This window comes from Procambarus clarkii, chromosome 6 (assembly GCF_040958095.1).
Source record: "Procambarus clarkii isolate CNS0578487 chromosome 6, FALCON_Pclarkii_2.0, whole genome shotgun sequence".
Classification (NCBI taxonomy): domain Eukaryota; kingdom Metazoa; phylum Arthropoda; class Malacostraca; order Decapoda; family Cambaridae; genus Procambarus; species Procambarus clarkii.
The window spans coordinates 44,676,955-44,703,051 of NC_091155.1; the positions used below are offsets into that span (position 1 = coordinate 44,676,955).

The 26,097-nt window shown below is 46.5% G+C and overlaps 2 protein-coding genes across 2 annotated transcripts in view; both read left to right on the forward strand.

Moving 5' to 3' along the window:
• The window catches only part of LOC123754089 (RNA-binding protein MEX3B), a 123,875-nt gene extending 107,169 nt beyond the window's left edge, over nt 1-16,706 (forward strand). The window contains exon 3 of the mRNA XM_045736249.2: nt 4,003-16,706. Within this exon, the coding sequence (XP_045592205.1) occupies nt 4,003-5,522 (1,520 nt within the window). The 3' untranslated portion in view covers nt 5,523-16,706. The remainder of the gene's footprint in view (nt 1-4,002) is intronic.
• A 957-nt stretch (nt 16,707-17,663) lies between these two features.
• The window catches only part of LOC138356097 (sialidase-like), a 10,784-nt gene continuing 2,350 nt past the window's right edge, over nt 17,664-26,097 (forward strand). The window contains exon 1 of the mRNA XM_069311799.1: nt 17,664-17,728. Within this exon, the coding sequence (XP_069167900.1) occupies nt 17,664-17,728 (65 nt within the window). The remainder of the gene's footprint in view (nt 17,729-26,097) is intronic.

Below are 26,097 nucleotides of genomic sequence, written 5' to 3' on the forward strand. Positions count from 1 at the left end.
CCTCATAACTCATGCCTCTTAGTTCTGGGACTAGCCTAGTGGCATACCTCTTGAGCTTTTTCCAGCTTCGTCTTGTGCTTGACTAGATAAGGGCTCCATGCTGGGGCCGCATACTCCAGGATTGGTCTTACATATGTGGTGTACAAGGTTCTGAAGGATTCCTTACACAGGTTTCTGAAAGCAGTTCTGAGTTTAGCCAGCCTCGCATACGCCACTGATGTTATTCGTTTGATGTGGGCTTCAGGAGACAGGTTTGGCGTGATATCAACTCTTAGCTCTTTCTCTGTCAGTTTCGTGAAGGACTTCATCTCCTATTCTGTATCCTGTGTCTGGCCTCCTGTTTCCACTGCCTAGTTTCATTACCTTACATTTACTTGGGTTGAACTTTAGTAGCCATTTGTTGGACCGTTCCTTCAGTTTGTCTAGGTCATCTTGTAGCCTCCTACTATCTTCCTGTGTCTTGATCCTCCTCATTATTTTTGCATCATCAGCAAACAATGAGAGAAACGATTCTATACCCTCTGGGAGATCATTTACATATACCAGAAACAGTATAGGTCCAAGGACTGACCCCTGCGGTACTCCACTCGTAACGTCTCGCCAATCTGAGACCTCACCCCTCACACTGACTCGTTGTCTCCTGTTGCTTAGGTACTCCCTTATCCAGTTGAGTACCTTCTCTTTCACTCCAGCCTGCATCTCCCGTTTGTGCGCTAGTCTCTTGTGTGGTACTGTGTCAAAAGCTTTCTAGCAGTCCAGAAATATGCAGTCTGCCCAGCTCTCTCGCCTGATTTTTGTTGCCTGGGCATAGAACTCAATTAAACCTGTTAGGCATATTTTGCCATCTCTGAACCCATGCTGATGTTGTTACAAAGTTATTTCACTCCAGATGTTCCACTAGCTTATTTCGCTTTATCTTCTCCATCATCTTGCATGGAATGCAAGTTAGGGACACTGGCCTGTAGTTCAGTGCCTCCTGCCTATCACCCTTCTTGTCTGTTGGGACTACATTGGCCGTTATCCAAATTTTTGGCAGTTCACCTGTTACCAGTGATTTGTACACCATGGAGAGTGGTAGGCACAGAGCCTCTGCTCCTTCCTTTAGAATCCATGGTGAGATTCCATCCGGGCCTATAGCCTTTGTCACGTCCAAATCTAGCAGCTGCTTCCTCACCTCCCCGCTAGTAATCACAAACTACTCTAATGGTGTCTGGGTTGGTGTTCCCTCCCTTATCTCTGGGACTTCTCCTTGCTCTGAGGTGAAGACTTCCTGGAATTTCTTATTGGGTTTCTTGCACGCTTCCTTGTCGTTTGTAGTGAATCTCTCTGCCCCTATCCTCAGTCTCATTGCTTGTTCCTTCACTGTTGTTTTTCTCCTGATGTGGCTGTGCAGCAGTTTGGGTTGAGTCTTTGCCTTACTCGCTATGTCATTTTCATATTGCCTCTCTTATCTCTCTTCTCACCCTGACATATTCATTCCTGACACTGGTATCTTTCTCTGCTCTCTAGTGTTCTGTTTCTATAGTTTCTCCATGCCCTTTTACTTAGCTGCTTTGCTAACTTGCAATTCTGATTAAAGCATGGGTTTCTGTGTGTGTGTGTGTGTGTGTGTGTGTGTGTGTGTGTGTGTGTGTGTGTGTGTGTGTTAGAGAGAGTGAAAGAGGGGGAGGGAGGACCGCGGGGAGGGGGGTTGATTCTGTGAATCAATGGCAAGGTAACCCCCTTCCCCCCCCTCACTCCACACCAACCCCTCACCACCATGCTCTCACTTTCAGCATCGCTCCCCCCCCCCCCCCCCCCTCGTCTACTCCTCCTCTCCCCGTCTCCCCTCGCTCATACCCCTCCTCTGCCCCCTCTCCCCTCTCTCATACCCCTCCCCCCTCCATGCTAGACTAGTTTGTCGTGATTCGAGGTTGGTGGCCAGCTCGGTGAAGAGGAAGGACGTCATCATGACAATGTGTGGAAATATAACACGTCGCTATTGTGGCTGTTGGAGGCTTAGGGGTTGTATATTGGGGAGGGGAGGGAGGGTTATATCGAGATGATTTCGGGGCTTAGTGTCCCCGCGGCCCGGTCCTCGACCAGGCCTCCACCCTCAGGAAGCAGCCTGTGACAGCTGACTAACTCCCAGGTACCTATTTACTGCTAGGTAACAGGGCACCAGGGTGAAAGAAACTCTGCCCATTGTTTCTCGCCGGCGCGTGGGATCGAACCCGGGACAACAGGATCACGCTTCCAGTGTTCTGTCCGCTCAGCCACCGGCTCCCCGGGTAGGTTAGTTAAAGCCACCGATGGTTGTGATGTATAACCTGTCCTATAATGAACATAGCTTTTCGCTCGTAGGCGTTACATACGACCACAAATTGTCGTACTAGGAAAATGGAAGCGGCTGGCGAAAGTGACGTACTGTTGAGTTTCGTTTTGGGTCTTCTGGTGGGTTAGGAATAAGGGGGTACTTTAATACGACTGTTTCTTGACGTTGGGAGACCTTAGAAGGTCTGGCTGGGGTGATATAACTACTCGCCTTGGGGACCCCAGAAGCTGAGGCCGGCTTGTCACTGAGGAAGGAGTGGACCTTCTAACGTCAAGAAACAGTCGTATTAAAAGTGCCCCCTTATCCTAATCTACCAGAGGACTCTAAACTGAAAACGCAACAGTACGTCACTTTGGCCAGCCGCCTCCATTTTCCTAGTACGACAATTTTTTTCCGTATGTATGAGCGAAAAGCGACGTTCTTTGTAGGAGGACAGGCTGGTGGGAGGGAGGACAGGCTAGTGGGAGGGAGGACAGGTTGTGGGAGGGAGGACAGGCTGGTGGGGAGGGAGGACACGTTAGAGGCTGGGGTAGACGAGGCTGTCAGCTTCTCGTTGTGAACCATTTCAGAGAGAAAATTATCCTTTCGATCTGATCCTGATCTCCGGCTTAAGGAGAACTTGATGCTGTCAGGGCCGTGTGTCCATCATGACCTGGTTTACGGCAGCACCTGTACAATGTAAGGGCTTGTGGGCTCATAAGCCCGACTGAGGCTTACAATGAGTGCAGACGAGGAGTCACAACGTGGCTGAAGTATATTGACCAATCCACACACTAGAAAATGGAGACGACGACGTTTCGGTCCGTCCTGGACCATTCTCATCGACTTGATGATGGGACAATCGGCTTGAGTGGTCCAGGACGGACCGAAACGTCGTCGTCCCTTCTTTTTCTAGTGTGTGGATTGGTCAACTTACAATGAGTATATGCAAAGACCTGCAGCGGCCGCCACCAGTGTATAAGCACCACTGAAGCATATAAAGTTACTTGGAATGTCTCAAAATAGTCAGTTACTCCTGATCCTTCAATATTTAAGGTTGCTTTTTAGCTTCATAGTCAAACACAAAAATAAAAAAGCTAAAGTGAAGAGTACCAAATTCTATTGTGTAACTGTCCATTACGTCAATGTACATGTCTGGTCTACATAGTTAAAAAATAATAATAAAAATCGTCTAAAGAGGAAGATGGGTTGGAATTAAAGTTTTCTGTGACTGGTTGACTATGTGTATATTGGTCAGGTCAAGTCCTCGACTGATGCTATACACATTGGCTATACAGTTCTAATTTCAGATGGGGGTTGGCCCATGGAAACTGGCAGTCTGTTGATTTGATCCATTAGGTGTGTGGGGGGCAGGTGATTGATTGATGGATGGCTTAATTAATCTTCATCAAAGAGGTGGCACGGGCATGACTAGCCCGTGATGGGGACGGTGTGTGGGGGTGTTTTATATTAAGCCTATTCACTGGTTGATCTAATAACCCTTCACGCCTGACCTTGACTTGTGTACAATTATATGCTGACCAGATGTTTTCTAAGTGTTCCAGTAACATAAGTCTAACATTATTGTGTAAGATTATAACGAATTATTGCCATTACGGTGGCGCTGTGCTTTCAAATACACCACTTACTTTAAGTCCAATAATTTTGACTGTATGCATTGTATACTGATGTATCGTACCTTCTTGCAGGTCGCAAAGAAGACGTAGGAATGGCCAAACGGGAGATTCTGTCAGCTGCTGAACACTTCAGCCAAATCCGCGCCTGCCGTAAAAACAACTTGAATGGGTCAATGGCGCCCGGGCCACCAACCAATGTGCCTGGTCAGGTTACCATACAGGTGCGCGTCCCATACCGCGTGGTGGGTCTGGTGGTCGGGCCCAAGGGAGCTACCATAAAGCGCATCCAACAGCAAACGCACACCTATATCGTCACGCCTTCAAGGGACAAGGAGCCGGTGTTTGAAGTGACAGGGTTGCCAGAGTCTGTGGAGCAGGCAAGGAAGGAGATCGAGGCACACATCGCAATGCGCACGGGAGGTCTGCTGGACCAGGACGAGCCTAACGCTGCTGCTGCTGCGCGCCACCATGGTGACTTTCCTCCACCCTCGCATGGCCTCGACAACCTCTTCAGCCCTGCCTCCTCGGAGCTGGTCTCGTCGCTCTACAAGCTCAACAACTCCTCGCTCAATGGTCTTGCCTCAATCAACGGTATTACCAGTGGAACGGGCCTTAATGGTCTCACCAATGGCCTTTCCAGTGGGTCCAGCCTAAACGGGATGAACGGATTGAATGGTCTCAGTGGAAGTGGGTTGAATAATTCTCTGAATGGCATGAATGGGTTGAACACTCTGAACAGTTTGAACACATTGAATCAGCTCAATGACTTGAACTCTGCTTTCACACTGTTGGGAGATGCTGGGTCATCTCTCCTTGGGTCATCTAATAAGGGGGGGAGTGGCCTGGAATCCTCTCTCTTCTCTACCTTCACCAGTGGTGTTGGGAGTGGTAAGCTGAACAGTGACGGCAGTGGGACTGGCGGCCTGGGTCTGTACAGCGTGGACGAAGGACTGGGGTCCCTAGGATCCTCCATGGGTTCTTCCCCATCATTTGACCCAGCTCCTCCCAGCATTTGGGGTGAGCTTGGACGCCCTTTAGGCAACAACATGAGTTCCACAGTCAGCTCCAGTTCCTCTCTCAGTTCTACCTTCTCCTCCTTGTCCTCCACTTTATCATCGTCGCTGACACGCCGGTCGTCGTCAGTATCGGGAGCCTCGCCGCCATCTTCCAGGCTCTCCCCCTCGCTTGAGGCTCACCCCCCTGCAAGGCGAATCAGTTCAGATCCAGCACCAGGGCTTGGGGCTGCACCATCACTTGCGTCGCTCAATTCTGCACTAACCGGAGGCTTGGGTGGATTACCCACGTCCTCACCCTCGTCGTCCTCACCAGCCTCCACCCCAGATCTCAGCCAGCAGTTGAATGCCTTCCAGTCTGTCCAGGGGCTGTCCGTCTCAGGGATGAGCCAGCTAGGGCATGGCATCGACGAGAAGAAGCGTTGCGTCACATGCTGTGAATCTGAGGTGGTAGCAGCGCTCGTGCCCTGTGGCCACAACTTATTCTGCCTGGATTGTGCCAACAAATTGGTGTCAGAGGCCGCCGAATGCCCAATCTGCCGAATGAAGGTCACTCAGGCCATTCGCATCTTCTCCTAACGCGCCACTTGGTCAACTACGCGTGCAAGAGGCCATCGCGGCGCTGATGGGCACCTCAGACCCCTCTACCCCACCACCAGCTTATAGAGTATAATAGTCTGTATAGCATATATCTCCAGAATGAAGAGTATTATCTTTAAAATTAATAATAAATTTTTTTATTCAAGTAGTGTGAAGATATTTTTATTTCAGTTTCTCTGAATGCAAGGCATTTTTTATTGGTATGACTCGGGTGACAGTGTGGCCCCGGGCTTGATGTGGCTCATGTCTGGTGGCCGAGCCGTCGGTGCTGGTGGCGCAAGTCCTTCAAGTCAGAGTGGAGAACAGCTGTCGCTAGGCTGTGATAGGCAGGCCAGCGTTGTGCTCGATGCAGCCGCTGCCTGCCAACAACTGCCAGGGAGGGTTACGCTCCCTCTCCGATCTCCCATTGTTTCCTGGGTACTCAGGACGGCTCGGGCTGGCCTGGGTGGATTGGGCATCACCGGAGCGGTGCTAGACACTCCTCACCCGCTCACCCAGATCTGAACACTCCGCCCGCACGTGTCCCTGCTCGCCCCGTCCAGCCCACCTGCCGCCTCACAACGAATGCTACATATCCTCCTCTTCAGCTGTCATGCGAGCGTGACAGCTGCCCACCAACCAGCCCGCCTCCCGCACGCCGGGCCGCCCACGAGACACTCGGGCGGGGTGCGGGTGGCCAGGTGGCCAGTGGGTAGTTGGGGAAGGCACCAGGACCAGGGAACACCTTATGTCAACAGCAGATAGACATGCTGGGACCAGCACAAAGCTGTCCCACACCCACCCGAACGATCGACTCGTGCCTTGATCCCACCTGCTATCCCTACCCAATCCCTGACACCCTACAACCTCACCCTACCTATACCTGCCGTCACATGAAGTATATCTGCAGCTTAATGCCTCATCATCCTTCACCCATGAACCTTGCCTCTGAAGAACATCCAACCATGCCCACTGAGCCACCGACCACAGAGTTGACCTGCTTGTGCATTCATGTAATGGAAGCAATACAGTGATATTACCTTAGTCATAGTGCTTTATCTAAGTTCTTGCTCATTATTGATATATAAATGAAAATAAAAAACTATGAGATGTGAAAACTTTATTTTGTATAGAGATGAAAAAATCAGTATTCTAGACCAATCTTTAATTTCCAATATATTTAATTATCAATGCCTTTTTGTGATAATGTTTGTTTTTGTCTGACTTGAAGGACTGAAAAGCGCCGTGCACATTTTATAGAACCTTTTTTGTACAAGTGGTATATATATACGAGGCGTGGCAGTTGAGGCGGCCATGGGGTGGCGGTGATAAGGGGTAAAGGACACTAGAGAGCAAGAGTACGAGAACTTGTGTTTCCCACAACACACTCGTATTTGGTGCTTTTCTCTTCCCTATCCTGTTGAACACCACCGCTCCCCGTGGCCCCCTCTACCCTTCCTGGCCTCGTGGGATATTATATGCTAACCTCCTGTCCCCTCTCCCCTAAACCAGATAGCGATATGGTGTCCATGTGTGATTGTAAGCAGGGGCGTTAGGGAAGGCCGGCCCAAGACCATATATAAATATATAGATATATATATAGAGAGAAGCCTGATAAACCAATTATTGATGAGGATGGCTGGGAGTTTCGCAGGCTTTGCGTCTGTCTCGCTGCCTCTTGTTGACTATGCTCTCGACACAAAGATTGGATAATCTTTGTGGGTCTTCTTGGAGACTCAAGGGGATAAAATATTTAGTTTTTAAGGTAATATATTTTTGTCCTAAGATTTATATTTTTTCTTTTCTTTTTAATGAAAGTTTACAGTTGAGTGTTTTAGTTCCTTTGATATATTTTTTCTACCTATCCTAAATATAAAATGTATGTAATTTAAATGTACCCTTTTGTGCATGTACCCTGACTTGAGGGTATGAGAGAGATGTTCAGTGATAGGATAGATAATGTCTTGGGCCTCCCTCGCCACGCTTACTGTATAATGTTCCCCTCACGCTGTACCAGGCATAATCCGTGCATCCTCACTACTGTATCACTCATGCCAAAAGAATTAAATTAATGCAGATTAGATTGTACATTTGTGAATGTGCTGGACATACTACAAGGGAGCACGGAGGCATGCGTTGATGGTACATAGGTGCAAATTTGTCACATTTTGTTCACTAGGGAGAGAAGATTTTATGATTAACAATGTATATCTTGCTGCCCTATGTAGCTACTACTGCCGGTTGATAATCTGCGACAGACATTACTTGGAGCGGGAGAGTAACATTACCGACTAATAGTTTAAAAAGTGTTATTATACCCTTTCGATTCTCACCCAAACTGTTTATATTCGTTTTATATCAGTGTCTGCTTGGGATAGTATGGATCTTTTAATGTCGCCACCTTAACAATGCCGAGGCTTTACGGCTGCTCCGTCACTTTTTGTCAGCCGGAGCAGCTTGTGGGCTCAAAATTGTCGCAAGTGTGTCGCATTGAAACCAGAGTTTGCCGAGATTAGAGCTGAGGGCTCTCTCTTAACTCCTCCCACAACCTTCCCTGGAGAGCCTTTTGTGTGAAGGCTTTCCTGCTTACCAACTGATCAACCCACCCACATCCATCCTCTTGATGTATGCCTCACGGACGTACAGTGTGTGGAGGAGCCGAGAGAGCCCTGGTCTCTTGCTCCCAAATAACCTATAATGATTATAGAGATATACCCGCCCCCCCTCGTATCTTACCATAGAGCACAACTTGATCGCTATTTACAAAAGATGAAAGTTTAAGTAGTTTTTCATATATCTATTTTAATATATATGATTTATTAGAGGAAAATTTATCGTGTACTTTGTTTGTGTAGCCTAGATTGAGTGATCTAAGAAATTATTTTTATTACTTTATTTCTATACAATTTCTGAGGACATCAGAATCGAGTAGTTTAGGTGTCCTAATCTCTATATTGTATGTACGTGATGTAGAGGAGAAAAAAGAAAGCATTATTTTTCATTCATTTTATAAAGAGCTGAAAAAAAACCACATCGCCTTTGTGTTTGCTGTCGTGATGTGTACGATTCACTATTGCAAAGCACCAGGTTTCGCTCGTGTCAACAGGTGCGCGTTCTGTGGTAAAGCAGCAAGAATATGCCCCCTGTTGGCGGCGGCGAAAGTTGATGTTTTGCGCCGGGGATCTCTTCTTCAGCTCGAGGCGTTAAATGACGCTGAGCCATAAAGTACGCAAGCCCCTATATAATGGTCAAACATCCCTCGCTGGCATGAGGCACCATGGACTTTTATGAGTTGAAAACTGTAGTGAGAATCAAGTATAAAAGTAGTGATGCATTGCCTTGTGGCTTAGCACCTTTTTCGCCCCGACCTGCATGCTTGTCGCCCCATAGTTGTGGGAGGCAGAGTCCAGGTCCCGCAGTGTTGTAGTGGCGGCAGGCGGAGAGGACACAAAGTGCGGGTTTGCTCCCACCAGTTGGGCAAGGCTCATCGCACTCCACACTCACCACCAGTATAGGTGGTATGTAGGCTGGGGAAGGAATTATTCTCAATTTTGTTTAAGCCTATGGTGGAAGCCTCACGTCGGCATGTCCTCCCCGCCCTGCCTATAACCCCAGCCTCCACAGGTCCACCTCGAGGCCTATCTCTCCACGCTACCTCATCCTCACCAGGTCGAATCTTGTCATTTACCACCCACCAATCAGAATTGCCAACTCTACCTGACAGTTCGTGCCAGCCAATCAAAGCTCTTAGAGGGTTGCGTGTGGGAATCAGAGGTTGGCCTTGAGGTTACCCATGGTTGAGTTCGGGCGGTTCTCCTTGATTCAGAACTCGATGGAAATGATTCGTCAGCAGCTGCTTCGTTCCATGGGTCTTCCAGTACAGCGTTGAACAACTGTCGTCAGTGTCATAAGTTAGTTCACAATACCTATGCACTCTAATCCGTAATGAGTTTATTTTTTGTACTTTTCTACAACGCCGTATATATTGTATGGTAATTTTTCATAAAATCGTAGTGTATACTTAGGATGATAAAAGAAAATTATAAAAAATACCAAAAAGATTCTATGCTTCTTCATCAAGGCTTCCCCCGCATTCAACGGTGTTTACAGGGGAGTTTATAAGGGTGTAAGCCACACACCTATCATAAGGGCGAACCTCCCGTCACACACACGACGAAAAATCGCCTATATGACAGGTAGTGGGTTACGTTCGGGCACAACTTATCGCAATAATTGATCAATGATTGCTAGACTATTTTGAAAGAGATTTTTTGTCACTTATGCAAAAAAAAAAAAAAAAAAAATAACCTGAAAGTCAGTTTTTTGTCAGCCAGTCCGCTTACAAACTACCTGGTTGGGTTGTTTGTAGTATTGAGTTGGTGTCCTGTTTGCTTGAAACTTTTTAAGTGGTCAAGTTTGGGGAAGAGGAAACTTGTTGGCACAGTCTTTATGTAACTGAGACACTTGTTAGGTCAGGTTACTTCAGTTACTGCTGGAAGTTGTGTTGATGCAGTGCCCCCTCGTCCCAGACCTCCCCCCTCCGCAGCTGACCACGCGACCCGACCCGGTCACTCTAACAATGTGTCGGCCTATTAACTGTTGGCCAGTCCATTGTGCAAGATACACGCGGTATGTGAAGGGTGATGTACTAGGCAAGACTGCATGAGATAGGCAAGTGCCAAGACTTGACTCGCCAGTTGTCTAATATACAGTCGGCACCACCCATAAGTACTCTCTTGCTCCTCATTCACCCAAGACAATCTTAAATCAAGCCCAACACTTTCAGGGATCGAATAGATGCTCAGTGGTAACCAAGAAGCCTCCAAACGAGGTTAGTATTGCCTTAAAATAAAAGGTTCAGAGTCACAAACGTGTGTCATTCTGGCGCATAGTTGTAGGTGTGCATGCGAGGGGAAGAGTCTAGAGTGGTAGTCATGACCATCTTGTGCTGATCGTGATGAGTCCCTACATTCGGGGAATATAGGGACTCGTGTAGAATGTAGTCCCTTACATTCGGGGAAGTGCGTGCGTGCATGCAAGACGCACAAGGACACGAGAGCACTGCTACACACACCCGCTGTAAGTCTTGTCCTGTTTTGGACGAGTGAGCCGACGTCAACCCCAGTTGGATCTGGCAATCAATGTAGTCAAAATTGCTGGGGTGGGGGGGAAGGGAGGGTAAAGGTGCTTTTGGTTGACCCTCAAGTTTAGGACGGATTGTTATTTGGCTTGCACCTGCTCAGTATTTTGTATGATAACAAATATTTCAATAATAACTTTATTGCAGGGACACCTATCGTCTTTTTTTATTTATTTATTTATTTTTTGAATGAGAGTATTTCTTCCGTGGTTCTTAAAGGTAGTGTGGCGCAGGCCGGGGTATGTGGACGACTAATGTCTGATCGGTAAGCTATAATCACTTTATGAAAGTAATCACCAAGTCCCGACGCCTTGATAGGAAGTTTTAAGAAAATAATAAACAAAAAAATCCGAAGACAATTATTTCCCGTCATATATCCCCGCAAGTTCCACTCATCATAGTCTATATACCTATAATAATATATATATATATATATATTTGAGTATCAAGTATATTCTGATAGAGCTGAGCGTTCGTACTTCTATAATGGTATGTGGTGAGAGGAGGCGTTGCCGGAATCCTAGATTACGTTAGTTTTGTCTCAGTGACGTCTATTTGGACCAGCTAGAGCGGCCTCGCTTGGTCTTAATTCGGCAGCAACCAGCCAGCCAACCAAACCGCACCACCTTCCCACAGTTCCCTATTTAGATTGTCACAGTGGAGAAATAATCATTATAAGCAGACTTTTATTATATCTGGTATATGCCATATTTTAGAGTTTATATCAAATAATGTTGTAGGCCTATGTAATACATAAAATCTCTGCCGCAAAGACTTGAGAGTATAAGGTCTTTTATCTGATAATCCGTCAAAAGTTTTCTGTTGTGATAAACATTTAATCCATTGATCAAAAGGTTTCTGGACTTAGGGAGAGTTGTCTACTCTTCTGTTTTGTGGCTGGGAATAAAAACAAATTTTCTAGACTAATTAATTAATGCTAAAATTGTTCATAGTTTGTATTAATAAAGGGGATTTTTTGCGGATTATAGGAAACATTTTTGGATCATGCAAGATTGCAGCTTGTAGCAAGGATTACTACGACACGCATGTTGCAGCAGGGAGGCTCGCAAGGCCAAAAGCATATGCTCATTATTTGTGAGCGTTGCAAGCGATTATGTACGGTGGAGCCGGGGCGACTGTGGCGAGGTAGTGTTACTGCGGGCTTGGGAGTCCTGGTAGTGTTACTGCGGGCTCGAGAGTCCCTGTAGTGAACTCCCTACCTGCCGCCTCCCACCGACGCCTCTCACACGCTCAATTCGAGTGGTGTTGGGACGTGGGAGTTCCCCCAGCACACAGCTCTTCCAGCGGGTAGGTAATCGCTGCAATGCGCCACATTATTTTTCCCAGTATTCAGATGTAAGGCTGACGTATGGCTCGATTACCACTCTCCTAAACCCAGACGCTGTTCTATTGCAGTATTTGTTCCATACCCATGGGTTGCCAAGTAAACCAAAATATTCAGACTTAGGGTATAGCCCGTTTTATTGCCTTAATAATCTGAGGCAGCTAGCGTTTCTGGCCACAGGATGAATGGTGGTCCGGGCTAGAGTCAGTCAGTGGACCTCTTCTCGTGCTCTTTGGTATTGTTGCCTTATATCTGGAGGCCAAGGGACCTGCGCCGCCACGCCCATTGTTCACTATGGCCTGTTTCTCTGGCTTCACGTGTTGCAGGCAGCTTTGTTCTTCCTTTCCGAGGACTGATGTTGAAAGCTAGAATCATTGAAGATCTCGTGTTGGGTCGCTGGGCGTCCTCCCTCGGCATCTTTCTGGCCATCAATAGTTAATAAATATTTATAGTTATAATGGTAATATATTCTTTATAATGCTGATGATAAAAATGTGAGAAAACCCGAGCATAAAGAGTAGCCCCCCAAAATATATCTCCGCGAGTGACGGCCCAGGTGGAGGGTGGATGGGGTTGGTGTAGGTGGCAGGGTGTGGCACCTTCACCCCCACTCTCCCACACCACACCCACCACGCCCAACCTACACGCCTCGCACTCCTCCTATCGATAGCTTCGTTCTGCATGTTTCGTGCGATGTACACAAGAGACAGAACACGTGTACCATGAATCTTCATTCACTTGTCATGGTCGAGGAGAGAATCTAGGAAGAAAGGTTATGAGGGAGCGCTTGTTGAGGCATAGGATTGCTGTACGAGGAGCTAGTTGGGTCACCTGTGTATTAGTAGTCTACCATTCAGCTAGTGGCTCCCTCCCCCTTACCAAATGGATATTGTCAAAATGCTGTTCCTGCCGCCTGCTGCGTCTTTAGTTTGATCGACCACACTTGTGGTCTGCCAGCCACACCTTATCTGCCTGCTCATTCCCCCTCCCCCAGTTTGTTTGGCTCATTCATACCATGTTGCATTTAATGTTTTGCTTAATTCTTGTTGAGTGCAAGTTGCGTCCCCGGAGGATAATGATGTAAGAAGCAAGCAGAGCCTCTGGCTCTTGCTATTTTATATTATTTCTGCAGCATTGTATAATGCTTACCTCTGATTTTCTCCTAATAATGGTATTTTTTTATTTGATAGGCCAAGTGTTTGATACTTTTAGTTTTATTTTTGTAGTTGAAATAATTAGCTATATGTTCCTAAGTGAATTTAGTAGAATGGTTGTTTAATTTTTAATTTTTATAATTTAAGGATGATTGTTTTATTCGTGTGACTTAAAGAGCGCTCATCTTCATTTACGAGTTTGTTTGTTGTTGACCTGTTGAGCAGAGAGCCAGGAATTGCTGTTAACCCACCATCAGGTGACCCTTGATTATCTTCCCTCCACAATGATGACGCGGTTAATCCCTCTCTTGGCAAATTGGTCTGCAAGTCACGTTGCCGTTGGGGTCAGTTTGCCATGGAGAATTATGAGCGTCTAGTGCATTGTAATTCTCAGGGAATACTGAATTCCAGCCGGGGCATGTGGGGGTAGACCATACTACAGGAGTGTACTGGTGTCTGTAGACCACGGTGGTATTGTAAACTTTGTGAAGGCTCCTGACTAGCTGTGTGCAGATGGCTGTTACGTGCTGTTTAAATGCAAACAGACCTTTTGCTTTTACATTAGATAATTTATTGCTTAATTAACAAATGCTCATATTTCAGAGTTATGTTATGAATTCAGATTATATAAAATTTATAGATTTACTACTTACACAAAAATTTACGATTGAAAGTATGAGGTACAAGCTTGATGCATCCAGCATATAACATTGTCTTAGCGGATGGGAAGGTGTCAATCCTGATTCTACCAGACTGTTGAACCTTGTGGCCCGTAGCGGGATGTAGAAGATTATCTCAACACCTCTGACACATGCATTCTCTTCACTTTTTAACCAGAAAGCAATAACATATACTCTACTCGGTAGTATCTATGTCAACTTGATATTGTGACCATTTTAAGACTAAAAAAAAAATACAAAAAATCCCAAAAAAACTGCCACAGATGGTGCTGGATGTGAAATATATGAAAAAAAATGAAAGAAGGAAAAGATTATCTTTGAATCTTTGAAGGAAAAGATTATCTTTTGAATCTTTGTCATTACCCAGTAGTATTTTTTCACGGTCTTGACCAGTGGTGTATAAGAGTAGCTCTCGACAGTGTTGGTTGTGTGGTAGACACACCCATCGCGCACTAAAGGGGGGGGTTGTAGGGGAGACCCACCAGCTCCTGTCCCACCTTCATGTGAACACCACCTTTCCCGTCTCCAAAATGTTAACTCTTGCTTACTTTCACTCTCATTGGCCTAACTCGCTGAAGCAGGCGATTCAAAAGAAAACAGTAAAGTCCTTTTAAAAACATAATACTCAAGATTGAGCCCCTCGCAATTGAGGGTGCTTAATCGATTTTCTGGAGCGGAGGTTGAGAACAGTTTCCCCTTACTTCCCCCCTCTCCTCTTGTGGGCATTGTTCATCGTGATGTGTAAGGTGCCATTAGCCCCCCTCGAACACTTCTCCCGGTGCGGACTTTGTAAGGGGCGCGCACACCCCCTACATTATTACCCCCTCATTGTGTATGGCTCAAATGCTGCTTTGTTATCCCATTTCATAGTCTCTTTGCTGCCGTTTTCAAATATTTATTTAATATTTATGTACAGTGTGCGTGTGTGTATATGTATGTGTGTGTACACGTGTGTAAATGACCCGACCACCAGGATTCGAACCCATGATGTCCAGGATCACCCCCTAAATGTGCACAGTACTGTGACTTCCGCACCGTTTATAGACAATCAATGGTGCGGTGATCACGGTACTGTGTAGGTTTCGGGGGTGATCCTGAACGTCATGGGTTCGAATCCTGATAGTAGGGTCATTTAGAGTTTTTAGTGATCTTGAAATCCCCTTCGCCCCATCTATTTTTCTTTCTTTTTCTCTTCCCTGTCTTTATCTCTTTATCTTTTTTTTTCTCACATGCATGTGTTTGTTTATATATATATATATATATACATATATATATATATATATATATATATATATATAAATAATGTAAGCATGTGTATTTATACATGTGTATACACACATATGGTGTATTTATTTTAGTATACATTCAGTAGTACATATATAGGTTATTTTTTACCAAGATTCCAAAACTGTTAATTATGTTGAGAATTTAAGCGTGTTGTATAATGTTGAGACACATGGTAGTGTCTACCCACCAGACCCGCCCCCACAAAGTCCGCCCCCCCCCCCTCCCCCCCTTTGTACGGTTGTGTCTCCCCCTTCGTCTTGAGAGGTAGGCCTTTCCTTCTTGGTGTATTGAGACAACGAGTATAGGAAGTGTAGCGATATATTATTTTTTTCCTAGGATATACTCGCTAACATATACTCATATTACATGATTGAAGCCACCACCACTCCCTCTTCCTGGTAATAAACCTGCTTTTTATATTTTAATAACTCGATATATAGTTATTGATATGGTAAATTGATTACCTAGGTTTAATCTGTTATTAATTATTTTTATCACTGAACAAATAGTACTTCCTACGCGGGCATCTTAAAATACTATTATAATTAGGTACCACTTTGATTTATGTCAATGGAAGCCGGATTGTCGAAGACTGTCGACTTCGACTTGACAAAGAAAACTCAAACTAGTCAAGCATTTGATTACTGTACTATTTTCTCCACTTGTGGAATTTACATGATGATAAGACGTTTTGGTCATGTCTTATCAGCCAATTTATAATATATATTATTTTTGCTCTCAAAAAAAGTGATAATTGTGCTTAAACTATTTTTCTTGTATATTATATACTATGTGGATTTGTTTCATTATTTTTTATAAGAATTTATCATCTGTATTTAACTTAGGCACCAAGACCCACATGAGGATTGTCTAGAGAGGGCTTGAGTAATAATTAGATCATGTACTATGTATATATATATTATATGGAAGAGTCCTTATAGGGGAGGCAGTGTACGCCTTCCCTCAGATCCTATATCCCATGGGAATTCCTAATATAGCAAATAAGCTAAAGACAATGGAATTCGTGTGGGAGATGTTTTTCTATATTTACTCCTGTGGAGCGGGTGACCCGCTCTCATTATCACTCAATTTATATATGGATCACAATATTTTATTTTCCTACCATATGTGTGTTTATTTTGAATAGCAATATTGCCTCTGTGTACCTTTTTGCTTGAGCCTGTTTATTTGTCCATAGGTTTGTTAGCCGGGAAAGGAGAGGTCTCAACCATTGTCAAGTTTTTTCGGCTAATTACCCCAAAGAGCTCGCAGACAGTAAATAATAATAATAATAATAATAATAAACCCCTCAAACCATATACACCGTAGTTCCATATTAAGATAATGTATTCCCATATATTTTTATTATTGATGTTTCCATATGCATATTATTAAAACAAATGAGAAACAAATATGAACAAAGCATATTTTGGCGTTAATACCTCCTTGTAGCGAGTTCTGACCCGCTCTGGTACTTAAGATAATATATGTATGGTTAATTTTTCATGTTTGCTAATAATTTTATTTTCTGATTTTTGTGAGTGATTCAATAGATAAATAATAAAGTTACATGTATTACAGTGTGTTTTTACTGCTCCAGTGTAGTATTAGAGTGATGGAGAGGAGTGTGCACCTAGATTGTACCTGGATGGGGTTCTGGGAGTTTTTTTTACTCCTCAAGCCCGGCCCGAGGCCAGGCTTGACTTGTAATAACTTGGTCCAACAGGATGTTGCTTGGAGCGGCCCGCAGGCCCACATACCACAGCCCGGTTGGTCCAGCACCTCTTGCAGAAAACTAGTGTCCAACGCAAAGTTGTAATGCAGTTATTTACACAATGGTAATACAGTTTCAAATGTAGATATGACAGAGCTCAATAAGCTGGATAACCTGTACACCAGTAGACTGACACAGGAATAATTTAAGCATGGTGACCGAAGGAATCATATCGTAATGAAGAAATGCAATAAGAACAGTCAAGATGTAAATAAAAATAAATACTTCACTATTATGAAATCGAAAATAAAGTTACGTCAGTATTGGACTCGTACAAGTGAAGGTTCAAACAGAAGACAGCAAATTAGTGAAATCCTGAAAAAGTAGTATGAGGACATGTTTAGAACCCAGATGAACAGCATGAACGATTTGGACAGGTTCTTTATGCTTGATAGCCAAATCCCTGTAAATATAACTAAAATCAACACGCACGCTGTAAATGTCGAGACAAATTGACAACATGCCCATGCACTCAGCCCCAGAGCCAGGTTCATGGAATTCAATATCTATATAGAAATGCAAAGTGCCAGTTGCACAGGCACTCCGTATAGTGTGGAGGAAGAGCTTGGACATGGGAGAGATACCAGATGTGCTTAAAGCAGCAGACATAGCCCCTCTACACAAGGGTGGTAGCAAAGCATTGGCAAAGAATTATAGACCAGTTGCACTAATGTCCCACATAATAAAAGTATTTGAGAGTGTGATCAGGAGTCAGGTCACTAGTTTCATGGAGACCAATGACCTCCACAATCCAGGCCAACATGGATTTAGAGCGGGAAGATCATGATTCTCACAGCTACTTGACCATTACGACAAAGTCACCGAGGTATTAGAAGAAAAACAAAATGCATATGTGGTATACACAGACTTTGCGAAGGCATTCGATAAATGTGACCATGGAGTGATAGCACACAAAATGAGGTCAATGGGAATAACCGGTCAAGTAGGACGCTGGTTACTCAGCTTTCTGTCGAACAGAACACAGAGTAACAGTCAACCATATAAAGTACAAAGACAGTTAAAAGCTCTGTACCTCAAGGTACAGTCCTTGCACCACTGCTTTTCCTTATTCTCATATCAGATATGAACAAAAATACAAGTCACAGCTTCGTGTAATTTATGCATATATAATAAAAGTAATTTTAATTCTGCTTTAGGTAGAAGGCAGAGGAAAAAAAGTTTTTGATTGGTCAGAAGAAAATGTTTAACAGTGATAAATTCCAGGTACTCAGGTACGGTAAAAATGAGGACCTTAAACATAATACAGGGTACAAAACACAATCAAATCTGCCCATAGCATGTCAAGGATTTGGGAATAATGATGTCTGACGACCTAACGTTTAGGGAGCATAACCAAGCAAATATTGCGTCAGCCAGAAACATGATAGGATGGATTACGAGAACTTTCAAATCCAGGGATCCCATCACAATGGTTGTACTCTTCAAGTCACTTGTGTTGTCCCGTCTCGAGTACTGCTCAGTACTCACTTCCCCCTTCAGAGCAGGAGAGATTGCTGAAATAGAGGGAATACAGAGAACATATACGGCACTCATAGACGAGATAAAACACCAAAATTATTAGGATTAAGGCTCTCCAAATGTCTCTATTCTTTAAAATGGAGACTAGAAATATATCAAATAATGTATACATGGAAAATATCGAGGTCGAGGCCCAAATTTAATCTACATATGTGAGACTTGGAGTGAGCTATATGGAAGGAAATGCAGAATAGAACCTGCAGAGGTGCCATAGGCAGTATGAGCACACCATGAACCAGCTGGACCACACACAATGAGCCAGCTGGACCATACACCATGAACCAGCTGGACCATACACAATGAGCCAGCTGGACCACACACCATGAACCAGCTGGACCACACACCATGAACCAGCTGGACCATACACAATGAGCCAGCTGGACCATACACCATGAGCCAGCTGGACCATACACCATGAGCCAGCTGGACCATACACCATGAACCAGCTGGACCACACCATGAACCAGCTGGACCATACACAATGAGCCAGCTGGACCACACCATGAGCCAGCTGGACCACACCATGAGCTAGCTGGACCACCATGAGCCAGCTGGACCACACCATGAACCAGCTGGACCATACACAATGAGCCAGCTGGGCCACGCACCATGAGCCAGCTGGACCACCATGAGCCAGCTGCACCACCATGAGCCAGCTGGACCACACATCATGAACCAGCTGGACCATACACCATGAGCCAGCTGGACCACACACCATGAGCCAGCTGGACCACATACCATGAGCCAGCTGGACCACACACCATGAGCCAGCTGGACCACACACCATGAGCCAGCTGGACCATACACCATGAGCCAGCTGGACCACACACCATGAGCCAGCTGGACCATACACCATGAGCCAGCTGGACCACACACCATGAGCCAGCTGGACCACACACCATGAGCCAGCTGGACCATACACCATGAGCCAGCTGGGCCACACACCATGAGCCAGCTGGACCACACACCATGAGCCAGCTGGACCATACACCATGAGCCAGCTGGGCCACACACCATGAGCCAGCTGGACCACCATGAGCCAGCTGCACCACCATGAGCCAGCTGGACCACACATCATGAACCAGCTGGACCATACACCATGAGCCAGCTGGACCACACACCATGAGCCAGCTGGACCACATACCATGAGCCAGCTGGACCACACACCATGAGCCAGCTGGACCACACACCATGAGCCAGCTGGACCATACACCATGAGCCAGCTGGACCACACACCATGAGCCAGCTGGACCATACACCATGAGCCAGCTGGACCACACACCATGAGCCAGCTGGACCACACACCATGAGCCAGCTGGACCATACACCATGAGCCAGCTGGACCACACACCATGAGCTAGCTGGACCACCATGAGCCAGCTGGAACACACACCATGAGCCAGCTGGAACACACACCATGAGCCAGCTGGACCACCATGAGCCAGCTGGACCACATACCATGAGCCAGCTGGACCACACACCATGAGCCAGCTGGACCACCATGAGCCAGCTGGACCACACACCATGAGCCAGCTGGACCATACACCATGAGCCAGCTGGACCATACACCATGAGCCAGCTGGACCACACACCATGAGCCAGCTGGACCACACACCATGAGCCAGCTGGACCACCATGAGCCAGCTGGAACACACACCATGAGCCAGCTGGACCACACACCATGAGCCAGCTGGAACACACACCATGAGCCAGCTGGACCACCATGAGCCAGCTGGACCACCATGAGCCAGCTGGACCACACACTATGAGCCAGCTGGAACACACACCATGAGCCAGCTGGAACACACACCATGAGCCAGCTGGAACACACACCATGAGCCAGCTGGAACACACACCATGAGCCAGCTGGACCACCATGAGCCAGCTGGAACACACACCATGAGCCAGCTGGACCACACCATGAGCCAGCTGGACCACACACCATGAGCCAGCTGGACCACCATGAGCCAGCTGGACCACACACCATGAGCCAGCTGGACCACCATGAGCCAGCTGGACCACACACCATGAGCCAGCTGGACCACACACCATGAGCCAGCTGGAACACACACCATGAGCCAGCTGGACCACACACCATGAGCCAGCTGGACCACACCATGAGCCAGCTGGACCACACACCATGAGCCAGCTGGACCACACACCATGAGCCAGCTGGACCACCATGAGCCAGCTGGACCACACACCATGAGCCAGCTGGACCACACACCATGAGCCAGCTGGACCACCATGAGCCAGCTGGACCATACACCATGAGCCAGCTGGACCACACACCATGAGCCAGCTGGAACACACACCATGAGCCAGCTGGACCACACACCATGAGCCAGCTGGACCACACCATGAGCCAGCTGGACCATACACCATGAACCAGCTGGACCACACACAATGAGCCAGCTGGACCACACACCATGAACCAGCTGGACCATACACAATGAGCCAGCTGGACCACACACCATGAGCCAGCTGGACCACACCATGAGCCAGCTGGACCACCATGAGCCAGCTGGACCACACCATGAGCCAGCTGGACCACCATGAGCCAGCTGGACCACACCATGAGCCAGCTGGACCACCATGAGCCAGCTGGACCACACCATGAGCCAGCTGGACCACCATGAGCCAGCTGGACCACACACCATGAGCCAGCTGGACCACCATGAGCCAGCTGGACCACACACCATGAGCCAGCTGGACCACACACCATGAGCCTGCTGGACCACACACCATGAGCCAGCTGGACCACACACCATGAGCCAGCTGGACCACACACCATGAGCCAGCTGGACCACACACCATGAGCCAGCTGGACCACACCATGAGCCAGCTGGACCACCATGAGCCAGCTGGACCACACACCATGAGCCAGCTGGACCACCATGAGCCAGCTGGACCACACACCATGAGCCAGCTGGACCACACACCATGAGCCAGCTGGACCACCATGAGCCAGCTGGACCATACACCATGAGCCAGCTGGACCACCATGAGCCAGCTGGACCATACACAATGAGCCAGCTGGACCATACACCATGAGCCAGCTGGACCACCATGAGCCAGCTGGACCACACACCATGAGCCAGCTGGACCACACACCATGAGCCAGCTGGACCACACACCATGAGCCAGCTGGACCATACACCATGAGCCAGCTGGACCACACACCATGAGCCAGCTGGACCACACACCATGAGCCAGCTGGACCACACACCATGAGCCAGCTGGACCACACACCATGAGCCAGCTGGACCACCATGAGCCAGCTGGACCACTATGAGCCAGCTGGACCACCATGAGCCAGCTGAGTTGAGACTCTAGGTTCCAATTGGGTTGTTTGGGAGACTTAAATGGGCTGGGCATCACGAAATGGGTGAATAGGTGTATCAGTAAGTCATTTGAGTCCTTTGTGGGTCTCTGTCTGTCTCTCTCTCTCTCTCTCTCTCTCTCTCTCTCTCTCTCTCTCTCTCTCTCTCTCTCTCTCTCTCTCTCTCTCTCTCTCTCTCTCTCTCTCCTTCTCTCTCTGTCTCTCTCTCTCTCTCTCTCTCTCTCTCTCTCTCTCTCTCTCTCTCTCTCTCTCTCTCTCTCTCTCTCTCTCTCTCTCTCTCTCTCTCTCTGTCTGTCTCTCTGTCTCTGTCTCTCTGTCTCTCTGTCTCTCTGTCTGTCTCTCTCTCTCTCTCTCTCTCTCTCTCTCTCTCTCTCTCTCTCTCTCTCTCTCTCTCTCTCTCTCTCTCTCTCTCTCTCTCTCTCTCTCTCCCCCTCCTCACCCCCTCCTGACCCCATTTTACAGAAAACTCCTCCTAAATACTGACAATTATCGCGGCCAATGCAGCAGAGTGCTGGCTGCTAAGTAATTATATCTCTCTTGTAACAAAACCCAACATTATCCTGTTTTTTATCTTTTCCTCCAGTCTGGGGCTTAGACCTTAGACCTTAGACCTATATATATATATATATATATATATATATATATATATATATATATACATTATGTACATACGCTCGAACCCGGACCGCCTGGAGAACATTGCGACTGGTGTACACGGTGCCTTGAACCACTCGACCATCAATGACCGTACAAAAGATGGTGATAGCGGAGGCTATTTGAACCACCAGTCAAGCCTGTTTGTATATATATATGTCGTACCTAATAGTCAGAACGCCCTTCTCAGCCTACTATGCAAGGCCCAATTTGCCTAATAAGCCAAGTTTTTATGAATTAATTGCTTTTCGACAACCTAACCTACCTAACCTAACCTAACCTAACTTTTTCGGCTACCTAACCTAACCTAACCTATAAAGATAGGTTAGGTTAGGTTAGGTAGGGTTGGTTAGGTTCGGTCATATATCTACGTTAATTTTAACTCCAATAAAAAAAAATTGACCTCATACGTAATGAAAAGGGTTGCTTTATCATTTCATAAGAAAAAAATTAGAGAAAATATATTAATTCAGGAAAACTTGGCTTATTAGGCAAATCGGGCCTTGCATAGTAGGCTGAGAAGTGCGTTCCGGCTACTAGTACTAGGTACGACATATATATATATATATATATATATATATATATATATATATATATATATATATATATATATATATATATATATATATATATATATCAACCCGTTCTCGCAAATTTAATAAGTCAATATTGACTTATTAAATATGTGCATAGGTGACATACTTAACATAATAGTTTCCCTTGAAAAACTTCATAGAAAACACCGACCTTAAATAACCTACTTAGTATGTTAAGATAAGCATCTTATTGCTTCGTAATTACAATTATTACCTAACCTATACCTATAATAGGTTAAGTAACAATTGTAATTACGAAGCTATAAGATGCTTATTTTAATATACTAAGTAGGTTAGGTAAGGTCGGTGTTTTCTATGAAGCTTTTCAAGGGAAACTATTATGTTTAGTATGTCACCTATGCACATATTTAATAAGTCAATATTGACTTATTAAATTTGCGAGAACGGGACCACATATATATATATATGACCATATATATATATATATATATATATATATATATATATATATATATATATATATATATATATATATATATATATATATATATATATTTGGTTAGTAAATTAAGAGTATCCCAGCTCCTTGTCCTCATATCCCAGCTCCTTGTCCTCATATCCCAGCTCCTTGTCCTCATATCCCAGCTCCTTGTCCTCATATCCCAGCTCCTTGTCCTCATATCCCAGCTCCTTGTCCTCATATCCCAGCTCCTTGTCCTCATATCCCAGCTCCTTGTCCTCATATCCCAGCTCCTTGTTCTCATATCCCAGCTCCTTGTCCTCATATCCCAGCTCCTTGTTCTCATATCCCAGCTCCTTGTCCTCATATCCCAGCTCCTTGTCCTCATATCCCAGCTCCTTGTCCTCATATCCCAGCTCCTTGTCCTCATATCCCAGCTCCTTGTCCTCATATCCCAGCTCCTTGTCCTCATATCCCAGCTCCTTGTCCTCATATCCCAGCTGCCTTGTCCTCATATCCCAGCTCCTTGTCCTCATATCCCAGCTCCTTGTCCTCATATCCCAGCTCCTTGTCCTCTTATCCCAGCTCCTTGTTCTTATATCCCAGCTCCTTGTCCTCATATCCCAGCTCCTTGTCCTCATATCCCAGCTCCTGGTCCTCATATCCCAGCTCCTTGTCCTCATATCCCAGCTCCTGGTCCTCATATCCCAGCTCCTTGTCCTCATATCCCAGCTCCTTGTCCTCATATCCCAGCTCCTTGTCCTCATATCCCAGCTCCTTGTCCTCATATCCCAGCTCCTTGTCCTCATATCCCAGCTCCTTGTCCTCATATCCCAGCTCCTTGTCCTCTTATCCCAGCTCCTTGTTCTTATATCCCAGCTCCTTGTCCTCATATCCCAGCTCCTTGTCCTCATATCCCAGCTCCTGGTCCTCATATCCCAGCTCCTTGTCCTCATATCCCAGCTCCTGGTCCTCATATCCCAGCTCCTTGTCCTCATATCCCAGCTCCTTGTCCTCATATCCCAGCTCCTTGTCCTCATATCCCAGCTCCTTGTCCTCATATCCCAGCTCCTTGTCCTCATATCCCAGCTGCTTGTCCTCATATCCCAGCTCCTTGTCCTCATATCCCAACTCCTGGTCCTCATATCCCAGCTCCTTGTCCTCATATCCCAGCTGCTTGTCCTCATATCCCAGCTCCTGGTCCTCATATCCCAGCTCCTTGTCTTCATATCCCAGCTCCTTGTCCTCATATCCCAGCTCCTTATCCTCATATCCCAGCTCCTTGTCCTCATATCCCAGCTCCTTGTCCTCATATCCCAGCTCCTTGTCCTCATATCCCAACTCCTGGTCCTCATATCCCAGCTCCTTGTACTCATATCCCAGCTCCTTGTCCTCATATCCCAGCTCCTGGTCCTCATATCCCAGCTCCTTGTCCTCATATCCCAGCTCCTTGTCCTCATATCCCAGCTCCTTGTCCTCATATCCCAGCTCCTTGTCCTCATATCCCAGCTCCTTGTCCTCATATCCCAGCTCCTTGTCCTCATATCCCAGCTCCTGGTCCTCATATCCCAGCTCCTTGTCCTCATATCCCAGCTGCTTGTCCTCATATCCCAGCTCCTGGTCCTCATCTCCCAGCTCCTTGTCCTCATATCCCAGCTCCTTGTCCTCATATCCCAGCTCCTTGTCCTCATATCCCAGCTCCTTGTCCTCATATCCCAGCTCCTTGTCCTCATATCCCAGCTCCTTGTCCTCATATCCCAGCTCCTTGTCCTCATATCCCAGCTCCTTATCCTCATATCCCAGCTCCTTGTCCTCATATCCCAGCTCCTTGTCCTCATATCCCAGCTGCTTGTCCTCATATCCCAGCTCCTTGTCCTCATATCCCAACTCCTGGTCCTCATATCCCAGCTCCTTGTCCTCATATCCCAGCTGCTTGTCCTCATATCCCAGCTCCTGGTCCTCATATCCCAGCTCCTTGTCCTCATATCCCAGCTCCTTGTCCTCATATCCCAGCTCCTTATCCTCATATCCCAGCTCCTTGTCCTCATATCCCAGCTCCTGGTCCTCATATCCCAGCTCCTTGTCCTCATATCCCAGCTCCTTGTCCTCATATCCCAGCTCCTTGTCCTCATATCCCAGCTCCTTGTCCTCATATCCCAGCTCCTTGTCCTCATATCCCAGCTCCTTGTCCTCATATCCCAGCTCCTTGTCCTCTTATCCCAGCTCCTTGTTCTTATATCCCAGCTCCTTGTCCTCATATCCCAGCTCCTTGTCCTCATATCCCAGCTCCTGGTCCTCATATCCCAGCTCCTTGTCCTCATATCCCAGCTCCTGGTCCTCATATCCCAGCTCCTTGTCCTCATATCCCAGCTCCTTGTCCTCATATCCCAGCTCCTTGTCCTCATATCCCAGCTCCTTGTCCTCATATCCCAGCTGCTTGTCCTCATATCCCAGCTCCTTGTCCTCATATCCCAACTCCTGGTCCTCATATCCCAGCTCCTTGTCCTCATATCCCAGCTGCTTGTCCTCATATCCCAGCTCCTGGTCCTCATATCCCAGCTCCTTGTCCTCATATCCCAGCTCCTTGTCCTCATATCCCCGCTCCTTATCCTCATATCCCAGCTCCTTGTCCTCATATCCCA